The following is a 13,070-nucleotide window of genomic DNA, read 5'->3' on the forward strand; positions in this document are numbered from 1 at the left end:
ACTCTGAACAGAAGTCCTTATTCGGAGCGCTAAACTCACTTTTACCACATAAAGAGCAATATAAAAGCTCCGAGCAGCCTCACCATGGTGTTGGGGAAACAACTCGGCTTCCCCATTTGAAAAAGCAAGAGAGCTCCGACTGGGTAGTGGCCCAGACGGGCGTTAGGGCTTTTATTTGCAAGTCAGTGAGCCAAATGGACGACCAGGCTAGTTGTGCCGCGTTCAGGGAAGCAAGGTTATTATTATCGCCTATTACCCCACTGAGCAATTTCACTGAAAAGGAAGAGTCCCAGCAGCGTGTGCCACGGTGCCATACGGGACGTGCAGCTACGTGCCCACCTCCAGAACGACTTTATTTACAAAGCGATTACCATGTTATCTATTTGTTTTCCTTTTCCAGCTACAGCAGCCTTACTCAGCCCCCGAATTTCTTAATTACAAACCCGTTCGCTTCTAAATCAACCCCAAACCGTCAGGCAGAGCCCGGAGGGAGGCTATGCAAGTTTGCACACACCCCCACCTCCCGGATCAAGGGCAACAGCAGAAGCAAGAAACTGTGTATGTGCAAAAAGGTGGATCTGGGGACGAGGATCGCTGAGTTTGTTTACAGAGCAGAGACGCCTCAGCTCGGATGCCAAAGCTACCAAGAGCTGCAAACGCAAACTTAGCAGAAGCACACGTACCCCGGGAGCGGCGAGCGGCCCCGAAAGCACGGACCGGATTCCCGGGCGCTGGAGCGGAGGCGGTCGGGCCCGCGAGCGCGCTCAGTCCACCTGCAGCTGCTGCCGCTCCCCGCCCCCAGCTCCTGTCCTTGAAAGGAGTGGGGAAAAAATGCACCCACACGCAGAATGTTTAGATCGGGTTCACCTACTGCCCCTATAAAAACACAAAGGCACAGCCCAGGAAAGCGCGCACAGGGGAGGGGGCATTATTTGCCCGGGGCTTAAAAACCCACACGGGTAAACACAGCCATTCTTTGCAACCTGGGTAGGTTTTTGCAAAGCCGGGGAAGTAGAAGGGCACTATGGACGGGGCGCCGGGTGAAACCCGTTTTCCCACAGAAAGCAGCACAGATCGCTAGGTGAGCTCTGGGTGGGGAATCCGGCCAGAGGGGGGCGGTGAGTTTTCCTCGCTGCTCTCCGGGCAGGCGCTACCTTCAGGCTGAGAGTCCAGGGAGGATTCTGTCCTTGCTCCGGGGGCGGCCTGGTCTGGTATTTGTGGGTCGGGAGGAAGCCGGCATCCGGGGTCAGCGGGGCTGCGCCTGGGCCCGCAGCCTCTGCGCACGTGCCTCCGGCAGTGGGGACTCGGCTGCCCGACCCGGTCCGGTGTGCCCGATATTCCGGAATCCGCGTTTTCCCGCCGCCCTCCCCGGAGGCTCTCGCTCCGCCCTTCCTGAAATCCCTTATATTAACTGTGGCCAAAGCCCTAAGAAACACAGCTCATTGTTGGCAGCTGCCGGGCGGTCTCGCCGAGCTGTGAGGGCAGCAGAGGGGAAATAAAAGGGAACGGCTCCGATTCTGCCCCAGCGGCCGCTGCAAGACTTCGGCGCCGACTTCGCGACAGCGAGCGCCTTGCACGCCAGAAAGGCCCCCTCTATGTGCTGCTGAGCCGGTCCTGGACCCGACGATCCCGCCCTCGGTCTTCGGAGCAGAAATCGCAAGGACGGAAGGTAAGCGCGGCGGGCGAAGCTGGCTGGGGCTTCTGCCAGCCCAGTCCTCCGAGGGCTGGGTTTGCCCGGAGGAAGAGCGTGAGGCGGAGCTGGGGAATAACAACAGGATGTGCAACAACAGGATGAGGAGGGCTGATTTAATGCCTGAAGTTTGCGGCAGAGCTACGGGGCACTTCCTTTATTAGGCGACTTCGGGGAGCAGAGGGGGGTGTGGGCTTGGGTCCCCCGCCCGATCGCAGGGGAAAGGGCTGTTTGTGCAGCGCGCGGCTCTGTTGTGGGTGGCAGGTCCGCCTTGGTGGCGAGCCCGGGTGCACAGGCTCCTAGTGGGATCCTCGGGATGATGATTCGCAGCCGAAGTGCGTCGGGTGAGCCTGGGGGCCAGAGTCGAGAAAAAGGGGTGCACTGAGGTGGGCGACACGTGTGGCGCAGGGCTTACCTTCTGCCCTTTTCACTTTCAGGACTGGAAATGGCAGACCATATGATGGCCATGAACCACGGGCGCTTCCCCGACGGCACTAACGGGCTGCACCACCACCCTGCCCACCGCATGGGTGTGGGGCAGTTCCCGAGCCCCCATCATCACCAGCAGCAGCCCCAACACGCCTTCAACGCGCTAATGGGCGAGCACATACACTACGGCGCGAGCAACATGAACGCCACGAGCGGCATCAGGCACGCGATGGGGCCGGGTACTGTGAACGGAGGGCACCCCCCGAGCGCGCTGGCTCCCGGGGCCAGGTTTAACAGCTCCCAGTTCATGGGCCCCCCCGTGGCCAGCCAGGGAGGCTCTCTGCCGGCCAGCATGCAGCTGCAGAAGCTCAACAACCAGTATTTCAACCACCACCCCTATCCCCACAACCACTACATGCCGGATTTGCACCCTGCTGCAGGCCACCAGATGAACGGGACAAACCAGCACTTCCGAGATTGCAACCCCAAGCACAGCGGCGGCAGCAGCACCCCCGGCGGCTCGGGCGGCAGCAGCACCCCCGGCGGCTCGGCGGGCACCTCGGGCGGCGGCGCGGGCAGCAGCAACAGCGGCGGCGGCAGCGGCGGCAGCGGCAGCAGCAACATGCCCGCCTCCGTGGCCCACGTCCCTGCTGCAATGCTGCCGCCCAATGTCATAGACACTGATTTCATCGACGAGGAAGTGCTTATGTCCTTAGTGATAGAAATGGGTTTGGACCGCATCAAGGAGCTGCCCGAACTCTGGCTGGGGCAAAACGAGTTTGATTTTATGACGGACTTCGTTTGCAAACAACAGCCCAGCAGAGTAAGCTGTTGACTCGATCGAAACCCCAGCGAAAGAAATCAAATCCCCCAACTTCTTCGGTGTGAATTAAAAAACATTCCCTTAGACACAGTATCTCACTTTTCAGATCGTGAAAGGTTTGAGAACTTGGAAACAAAGTAAACTATAAACTTGTACAAATTGGTTTAAAAAAATTGCTGCCACTTTTTTTTTTTTCTGTTTTTGTTTCGTTTTTGTAGCCTTGACATTCACCTCCCTTATGTAGTTGAAATATCTAGCTAACTTGGTCTTTTTTGTTGTTTGTTTTTACTCCTTATTTCCTCACTTTCTCCAGTGCTCAACTGTTAGATATTAATCTTGGCAAACTGCTTAATCTTGTGGATTTTGTAGATGGTTCCAAATGACTGAACTGCATTCAGATTTACGAGGGAAAGGAGAAATTGCATTAGTTGGTTGCATGAACTTTGAAGGGCAGATATTACTGCACAAACTCTGCCATCTCGCTTCATATTTTTAACTATGCATTTGAGTACAGACTAATTTTTAAAATATGCTAAACTGGAAGATTAAACAGATGTGGGCCAAACCATTCTGGATCAGGAAAAGTCATACTGTTCACTTTCAAGGTGGCTGTCCCCCTCCCCGATATGTACAGACAATAATAGGGTGTGGAATGTCATCAGTGGCAAACATTTCACAGATTTTTATTTTGTTTCTGTCTTCAACATTTTTGACACTGTGCTAATAGTTATATTCAGTACATGAAAAGATACTACTGTGTTGAAAGCTTTTTAGGAAATTTTGACAGTATTTTTGTACAAAACATTTTTTTGAAAAAATACTTGTTAATTTATTCTATTTTAATTTGCCAATGTCAATAAAAAGTTAAGAAATACTTGTTTTCTAGAAGTCATTTGGGGGTGGTTATTCCCTTTGGTGGCTTTCTTTTTTTCTCTTGAACACTTTATTGATGAGAGTAAGCATTCCAGAGGATAAATTACAGGACACTAAAACAGGTCATGATGAGCTTACAGCAGAGAGCAGGATTTAACATAATTGGCATAATGCTTCATTGTTACCACTGTAACATGCCTCTTGGTGTGGTTTAATCAAAAGCTGCGAAGTTGTCAAAGAGCATTTTTTTTTCTTAATTGCCATCATCTTCAAGTGTACTCCAGAGTTTAAAAGGTTTGTAATACTAAATGTTATAAATATTATTTCACAGGGTGGGAGGGGAAAAATCAAGTGTTTCTGGTTATACCTGATTCAACTACTTAAGTGGGGGTAGACTGGAATAAAATACTGGAAGATTGATGAGGATGGCATTAAATATAAATCTACCTTTATCTCTAGTGACGAATTTTATTTCTCAGCAAAAGTATTAAAGAGAGGCACACATATTCTAGCTTAATCTCTGAAAAAGCTTCTGGCTGGTTTATAGTTCTAAGAAGAAGAGGGGGTGGAATTCCACCTTGAGGCTTTCTATTTTGTTCTCTTATAATATTTAAAATTTACTCAGCAAGGTTGACGCAAAGGTCAAATTACAATCTTTACAAGATGTTCCCTCTCAAGCATGCCCTGTTTTTCAGAATTCTGAGCTTTTACTGTTACAGGCATTGGGTGCAAAGGACATGAGGATAAGATCCTTTTTAATTTTACCTGGATGCGTTATCAAGAAGACATAACTACAGTCAAGTAGGTGTCAAGTTTTGCCTTATATAATCAAGCAAAGGAAAAAGTAATATGGTTAAAATCTCAAATGATCCCAGTTAGAAGGAGAAAGAATTTTGTTTTCCCTTTCATGTTTTCCTAGCTTATAAGAGCAACACACAGTACACTCATGAAAAAATACGGTCTTGTATATAACCTACTGGAGGAGTACAGAAATGTAGGTTGTGGAAAATCTCACAAATAATCCTTTAAAAGAGCATTTCATTTAGACTCTTAGATTCTAATCTTAAATCCCATATTTCATAATAAAAAAATCAGGAGAAGAGGGTATATAGAAGTGTTAAATTGCAGTGAGTCTGGCATAAAAGCTGATTTCAGTATAATTCAGATCACCTACATTCTATAATTCTATTTCCAAGGCAGGCCATTAAAATTAAGATGCATACTCCACTGGGGTTTTTTTTATACCTTTTAATTGATACTTCCTTATTAAAAATTATGTTGTAAGTAAATAATTTCTCTGAAAATACATCGTTCAAAGCTCTTTACTCCATTTTAAAGGCTGATCCAGATTTTCCACATTAATAGTTAAAACTGAAGTTTTCTTCCACTTAGACATGTCAATACTAAATCTGCAATCAGCAGTAAATCTTCCTGGCTAAGCATTTTCACAGCAAGTTTTTCTTTTTTCCTTTTTCTTCTTTTTTTTTTTCCAGAGGCTCAAGTGAAAAAATATGTTTGCATACATATTAATACAACAATTCTAGTTCTTTTCCACTTGTGCCAGGAAGAAAAAAAAAAAAGGAAGGCCATTGGAGGCACTGTCTTTTTTTTTTTTTTGCATAAAGAAAGAATCAAGAGAACTGCCTTGCCACCACCCTTCACCATTTATTCTGCCAGGGAATAAGCCACAACACCTGCTCTGTCACTAAATTCCTCCTGCTGCTCTAACACGGGAGAACGTATGTGGAGGTGCAGAGCCTGAGGAACTATTATTAGACCCTGAGCCTATCTCTGCCAGAACAGGGGACTCAACAGGAAAAGCTGGGTTAACAGCACAATTTCTCTTCAGTACAAACTCTCCGGTCCCCTTCGTTCGAATGATTTCTGTTTCATTAAAACTCTTTCATGATCAACAATTGAGCAGATTCTATGTGATATCTGCAGGTCTCTTAAGCAGGGAAAAATAACTCCTTGTTTGAACAACCTGATTAATGAAACCTGTACAGTGACCTAGATCACCAGGCTACTGGCAGACATTTGCAAAACCTTTAGCGGTCTTGCTTCCTACTAAGTTGCTTGTAGCATATGGGGAAATTTGACCTCTGTACCTTGGCCGTTTTTCAAAAAGTTCTAATATGGTACAAGAGAGCTTCTATTCTTTAAGCTTTGCCCACAAATAGACACTCTTGATTTTCAAGAAGAGATCACTGATAAGCCACAGCAAAATATCATAGAAACACATCAGAAAAAGAAGAACATATTATAAAAAACTTATACCTCTGTTGGGGCTGCTAAAAATCCTGGTGGCAGTATCCTTGCTGGAGCTGATAAAGATGTTACAGCTATGGATGGGTGTTTGAAGAACAGTTACCTAATCACCACTGCTTATGGGGTGCTAGTCTAAAGCACTAGTACCAGAAGGCTGACATCTATTGTGAAGTTTATGGTCTCCAAGACTTTTACTACTGTAAACTGGGATAGCAATAAATTGATGTCAACATTAAAGGCCAGATCCTTTAGAGCAAAATATTAATCCACTAATCTATTATGGGTGGCCAGCTTTGAAGTATAAACCTTGCAGTCCTGGACCATTAGGTGTTTTCGCCCCCTTGTGGAATTTATTTAGAAGGTCAAAGAAAAGCTCTTTGCTCAAGAGGGGTTTTTTTGTTTGTTTTATTGTTTGTTTTTTTACCATTTCTGAAGACTTCATTTTCTCTCTTGAAGCAAACAGCATATACTTGAGAAACAAATTTTCTATCAAAGAAGATTCCAGAATAAACACCCATTATGATAATAAGAGCATTTTACTTACCAAAGACCTTAACTTATGATTAAATGTACATACTTGAAATTTCAAAATAGACATTGGCTAAGGGATTTTCTTACTAAAAGCAATGCTTTTTAGCCTGTCAGTTAAAGCTGACACACTCTTCACCCTCACAACAGAACTGTCGATTTGGGATCAGTGCAAATAATAATGCATTTGATGTACGGGGTTAGAAAGGTGCAGGAGAATCTCCAGGAATGCAGAATGAAATTACCTACATTGGAATGTGATCAAGCCACAGGCTCTAATCTTGTGAAAAGGGCCACAGGATGTTTAATGAGACTGAGTGTTGCTGCCTAATTGATTCAGTAAAATTTACTTTAAAATAAACTTGGCAGATAACATTATCTCCCCAAAATAAATAAATGTAGAATTCAAGGAATTTAGGACTCAAGCCATCGGCAATTTTCTCCTCTCCTCTATTGTTTTACTGGCACAAGAGAGAGACACAGCCTCAGAGATGGTATTCATCATTTTGGTACTTATACTACTATCATCAGAATGAAGCTCCCAGGCAGGTTGAAGCAAGAGACCCGTAGGTAGTAACATCAAGTAACTTAGCCAATGAACCCCTATTATCATGTGTTCTGTTTGTCTTTTCCCCTCAGAATAGAAGGAACAACGGCAATGTCAGAATTTTAATTGCAATGGATTGGCTTAAATTACTTGACCTATTTTCATCCAGCAAGGAGAAAAATGATTTTTTTTTTCCTGGTAGCCATACTTATTTAAATTAGAAAAAACAATATAAGGACATTTCCTAACAAATAGTGTACTGTTTATAAAGAGTTTTAGTTTGCCTTATAGTAAGACCCACCTATATTTTTGAAAAAAATTGACACCTGAGGTAAAGAATGTTTTCCCCTTCACAGGAAGACTTAACTTCGTAAGTAATTCTAAATAATGAATTGAAAATATTCTAAGAGCTGCCGGTGTGAATTTCTATAGTTTTTTGCTATTTGTGAACATAATAAAGAGAAGTTAAGAGAAATAGGGGTCTACTGTGTTGAGGAACCGAACCCAGAGTCCTCAGGAAAGAGAGAATATCAACCAACCCCCCCCCTCCCCCGCCCCATATTTTCTGTGAACAGACAATGACTTTTTAGTGGTTGGATCCTTATCAGTTACTTCTTTCCCTAAGGTGAGCACTAAAGTTGTCAGTCCCAGGATCTGGTTGGTAGGGCTTCTGGAGAATTCTGCTTGGCTAAACCAAGGCATGCAGAATGAAACAAAGCAGACGAAAGACAAACGATGAGTATCATTACTTGCTTTATTATGTTGTTGGTTTTCATTAGGCTGAACTAATCCGAAAGATTAGTAAGGCAGGGCAGTGGCTCACAGGACTCCTGGAATTTTCCCATGGCCTGGCCATTGTGCTCCACCCTGGAATCCTTCCCTTTCTTCCCTCTCAAGTAGAGGGGTTCCTTGAGTACATTTCGGGTTGCTGAACAAAGCAGACAAGGAATTCTGGCTCCAAAGCAGCCTGTGGCAAGACCAGGTTGGTGTGGCGCGCCTTGCAGGAGATATGCACATAGATGAGTGGCTTTGAAAGCTAATAGTGCTAGAGGAGTCCTGTCAATCCATTCTGAAGGCTGGGTGGGAAGCAAGCTTTAGGCTTGAGTGAAAGTCCAACTAGCAGAAAATCAGAAAAAGTCGTCACAGGACAGCCAACTCCAGATCGTGATATTATTTTGTGAACACTTGTAGGAGACAGTATCCCAGAGTGACGGAAATGTGATCAGGGCTACTGAAGGCTTTTCTCTCCCTAGGGACTTGTATAAAATTTGGCCTTGTGTTTCTTTAAGCAGCTTGGCCCACAGAGCTTTTTGTTATTTCTGGTATCCTAGCTTTTTAAAAAAGAATTTTTTTTCCTTGGCTTTCTGACAGTTAATATCTCCATGCTGACAAACACATAGTAGTAAAATTGTTCATAAAAATCGATAGGTCATCTTGTAAATACTGTCCCATTACATTTATTTGGATTGACTCTGAAGGAGGATACGCAGGATGATGGCTAGTTCCACGTTTCTTCTCTTTATCCAATGTGTTTATTAGCAAATATATGGACAATGAGGCCAGGAGGGAAAAAGTGATTGAACTTCTGTACTCCTAATACGAACCTAAAATAAATATGTAAATCTTTCTTAGGTCTCCCTGTCTGATACCATGTTTTAGAGCAATGACTCTTAGCTGGGTGGGGCTACCCCTCTAGGAGGCAGATCAGAATGGGAAGAGGGTAAAAGAGGGCAGTAACTTGAAAAAAACATATTCTATACTATTATATATTGGGGAAAATGCTTAAATACATTATACTTTCTGTAAAACGTAACGTAGAAGACTCTGAAAAATCTTCTTGACTAATGGGGCGTGGATTTTGAAATGGTGAGAAATACTGTTTAGACTACACGGGACCAAATCAGAGAAATGCACCCTTCAGCCAGCATTACTGAAATCATTTTGTTGACTCAAGTTCCCAGTGGCCGGGCTGACTTTGCTGAGTACCTGCAACGTGGCAGGCATTGTGGTAGGCTCTTTACATACATAATCTTATTTAATCCTCACAATATTCTTGCAAGGTACAAGTAATTATTTCAGTTTTAGATAAGGAAACTGATATTTAAAGAGGAAGTGAATTTGCTCAAGGGCAAAACAGCCAGTAGGAGGCTGAGTGGTTTTACAGATCTAGCTTCCAAGACAGTGTTCTTTCTAATACATAACACTGCTGTTCTAAACCAAATTACTCCTATTCTTAGATGTCACTGATTGTAAGATGATCAGACAACTTAATAAGAGTGCTTCAGGGAAAAACCCACTACATTATATGTACACAAACTGTAAACTATACTAACACAACTATGACATGTATCTCTCCATACAATTACATACCACTTTCTTTTGGGATTCCCAAGATTTGGGTCTACACTTTTTTTCAAACCCATAATAAAGATTCTTCCAACTTAAGTGTGGCCCCCGCCAGTGCAAGAATACCACGGATGAAGAGTCTGCTGAATTCTTTCCTAACACCTTCACCACGTTAGCACTTGAAGTCAAATCAAACAATACCAGTGATTTAAACTAATTTTGTTTTTTTTCTTAATTGAATTACATATTGCTGGATAGGAAATAGTTTTCTTTCAGAAATTAAGCCAACACCTTAGCTTTGTCAATTCTATAATCTATTAAGTGAAAATGTCAGTGGCTAAATTCTTCCGTGTAAAGATGACCATATCACAACTGCACACCCTGCCTGGAAGCAACTATGATTTAACATTAATTATAAGATTCAGGCTGATTTAAGAATATTAATATGTGAAAAATAAACATCTTAGCATAAAGAAAATACAGTATTTAGTTATTTTACACTTAATCTCCCTCAATCTATCTAAACTTTCTTGATGTAGGTGTAAGCCCACTTCCTTTTGCTTTGGTCTTCTACTGAAATGGAGAACTCTTCCATTAATAGTTGGAGTAAAAAGAATAGCAGATCAGGAGTAAAAACCGTTGAGTTGTAGCCTTAGCTCTGCAACCAAATAGCTGGGTAATTTAATCACTATTGGCTCAAGTTTCTCCATCAGTAAAATGAAGGTGTATGTTTAATTAATACATCTTGTATTCGAATTCTCATGAAGGAAACATAAACCCATTCCTATCATTAAAGTTGGAGTAAAATATTATAAAACCCCTCCGAAATATCATTTCTTGCTGTTATTTCTCCAAGCTAACTGTGAGCCTGGGGGTGAGCCATAGACCTGATCCAGTTGAGTCATCTCTCCAAGGGTTGGAATCGCGTCTGTAAATGTTCCACTTCAAAGTCAAAACGACCATAAGTGTTGGCTACTGAAGTTTCCCTATCTGTAAGCAAACACCAAAAAATTGCCACCCACAAAATATTTCTAGTACATGCACTTGCAAAGATACAGGTGACTATATAACATTGTTGAAAATAATTTCATCAGGTCTACATTTCAGATTCTGTTCTATTTTCTTACAGATTAAGTTCATTTTTCCAACCTCATAAATAACAGACTCTCAAATATTTACCCTCTCTTTCCTTCAGACAACTCTTCCTGAACCACCATCATCATCATCATCACAGTTATCGTTGTTTATTTTCTCAGAGAGACAATCCTATACATAATGCTAAAGTAGAGGAATCTAGCAGGTGTCAAACACTGTAAGTTGGTCCTTAAGAGTTACCATGGAGGTAGGAGGCACGCGGCTACGCCCATTGACTTCCATTTCCTCAACTTCCCAACCCACAGTCTCTTTTCCCCCACAACATTCCTCCAGTTTGGAGAATCAGTTATTTAGCTAGACGATCAACTAATAGACTAATCAAAAATAATTATACAGTGGGAATTGTAGAGCATAATTTGTAACTACCCAAGAAATAATTCTTAACTGATTATAAAAGTAACTTAGCTAAAGAACCATGATACAATATTACAATAAAATATTTGCTCCTTTCCCTACTTGGCCACTAGGTGTAGCTAAAGGTCTGTTAAGTCCACCATTGCATTTTTCTCCTGGGCAACTGCTAGACTACAGTGTCACATGCCTAAAGAAATTGCCCCTCCTCCACTGCTGCTCATGTTATTGAAACATACAATATCCCATGTGACCTATTATAACCTTCAAAATTAAAGACAAGCCGAGGACACTTCGATAACACCCTGCCCAGGCACCATTGCTCACTACACTCTAAAATCACAAACTGACAAAAGGTGTGCCTTTGAGCAATCCTCCACTTTGTTACCCTAATTCTCCTCCCTTTTTGAAGTGCTCTCATCCTGCCTTCCATTCACTTAGGTACCAGTGGCTCAATTTTCTGCCCTGCTGGGGACACTTATACCTTAAGAGAGAAACTCTAGAGAGAGGACAGCTTTAAAACTACAGGAATGTTTTGAGTGGTAAGAATGTGCATCAGTCAGAAAGATATTTGCAGGTCGTTAATCCTTTTCCTACCTTCCTCTGACGCTTAAATCATTCCTCTCTCCTGTTTCTCCTCTTGCCTCTCAAGCCTGTCCAGTTCAATGTCTTTCGTAGGCCCTTTGCTCTTACCTTAAACGTTGGTGGACTGGACTACAGCCAGATAGCTGTCTGAAGGCTAGTACATTGGCTGACCAGGAAAATTCCAACAGAGAAACTATAGTCAGATCACAGTGGTGCTTAAACTGAAATTATCTTGATGTGAGCCTGAGATATACTTTTGGGGCCGTATATTGTACTTATACTGAAGACCAGAGAAACTAGCTTGCCGAAGTCAACAGGAGAGCTGCTGTTCCCCAGGCTTCTCACCTCACCGCACTAGCCAATTCCATGAATCCAGGGGAGTGGAACACCTGGTCAGAAGAAAGCAATACTAAGAGACCATATGACCCCAAATACAGATGGAGAGAGGAGGTACATCTGTCCTTTTAATTCCCTGATTCAGCACCCAGCACCCCCAGCTGTCACCTACGTATAATTCCTATGAAATATCCCCAGACTTGTCTTTATTTTTTCCAACTTGAGTGAGTTTAAGTTGAACACCTATTTAATCACTCTGTGCTTTTGCATATGTTGTTCCCTGTGCCTGGAAGGCCCTTTTCATCTTCATCCCATTGTTGAAGTGCGCTTCAAAATCCATCTCAAGTGTCTTCCTCTCTGAGAGACCTCCCTACATTGTGGCAGATTGGTTAATTCACTAATTTAATAATGTCAACAAGGACTTGGGTTTTTTTCATCTCTCTACTGGGCTATCCTCAGTGCTGGCCTCACCTTAGACTGGTGACAGGTGACATTAGCAGAACTTACATGATGTATGGACCCAACAATGTCCAAAAGAATGGCTGTCTCTTTCTGTGGCTTTCTTTTTTCATAAAGGGAAAAGAAAACTTCACAGAAGCACTCCTTCCCTCAGTGTACTGTGTCACATTCCCTTTTGTGAAGCAACCAACGACTGGGATTGGTTTTACCATGGGAGGAATTAACACAATTGACTTGAACTAATCACCCAGGGTGGAGTAGGCCAGCAACTCCATCACTAGAAGAGTTAAAAGCTAAGCTGACCCTTTCTGAAATTTTTGTTTCAAGGCATGGATTTTTTGCTGGAACTGAGAAGCACTATTTTTAAAGTTTTCATATTTTCAAATAAGTCTACTTTAATGTAATAAAGATGTATCGCCAACAAAATTATATTATAAATCACTCAGAGCAGGTTTATTTAATAAAGGTTGAAATGTCTTCTATAAAGTGACATTTGCTAATATAAATAAATATCCTCTTAAAAAGAAATATATAATCATTATGTCTTCATTTCAAAAATTCCCTTGTTAATATGATTAATCAACAATTTCTCTGAACCAAGAAAATCATGTACTGTAGGCAGGTGATTAATCTCAGTGCAAAGTGAAGAGAACCTGATATTTATGAACAGATTACTGACA

The 13,070-nt window shown here is 42.7% G+C and overlaps 1 protein-coding gene across 1 annotated transcript; it reads left to right on the forward strand.

Moving 5' to 3' along the window:
- Positions 1 to 1,421: 1,421 nt before the first annotated feature.
- CITED2 (Cbp/p300 interacting transactivator with Glu/Asp rich carboxy-terminal domain 2) lies at positions 1,422 to 3,816 on the forward strand. Its single transcript, XM_028168723.2, has 2 exons — positions 1,422 to 1,669; positions 2,128 to 3,816. The coding sequence occupies exon 2, from the start codon at positions 2,136 to 2,138 to the stop codon at positions 2,952 to 2,954; it is 819 nt and encodes a 272-aa protein (XP_028024524.2). The 5' UTR covers positions 1,422 to 1,669; positions 2,128 to 2,135; the 3' UTR covers positions 2,955 to 3,816.
- Positions 3,817 to 13,070: the final 9,254 nt, after the last annotated feature.

This window comes from Balaenoptera acutorostrata, chromosome 14, assembly GCF_949987535.1.
Source record: "Balaenoptera acutorostrata chromosome 14, mBalAcu1.1, whole genome shotgun sequence".
NCBI classification, from domain to species: Eukaryota; Metazoa; Chordata; class Mammalia; order Artiodactyla; family Balaenopteridae; genus Balaenoptera; species Balaenoptera acutorostrata.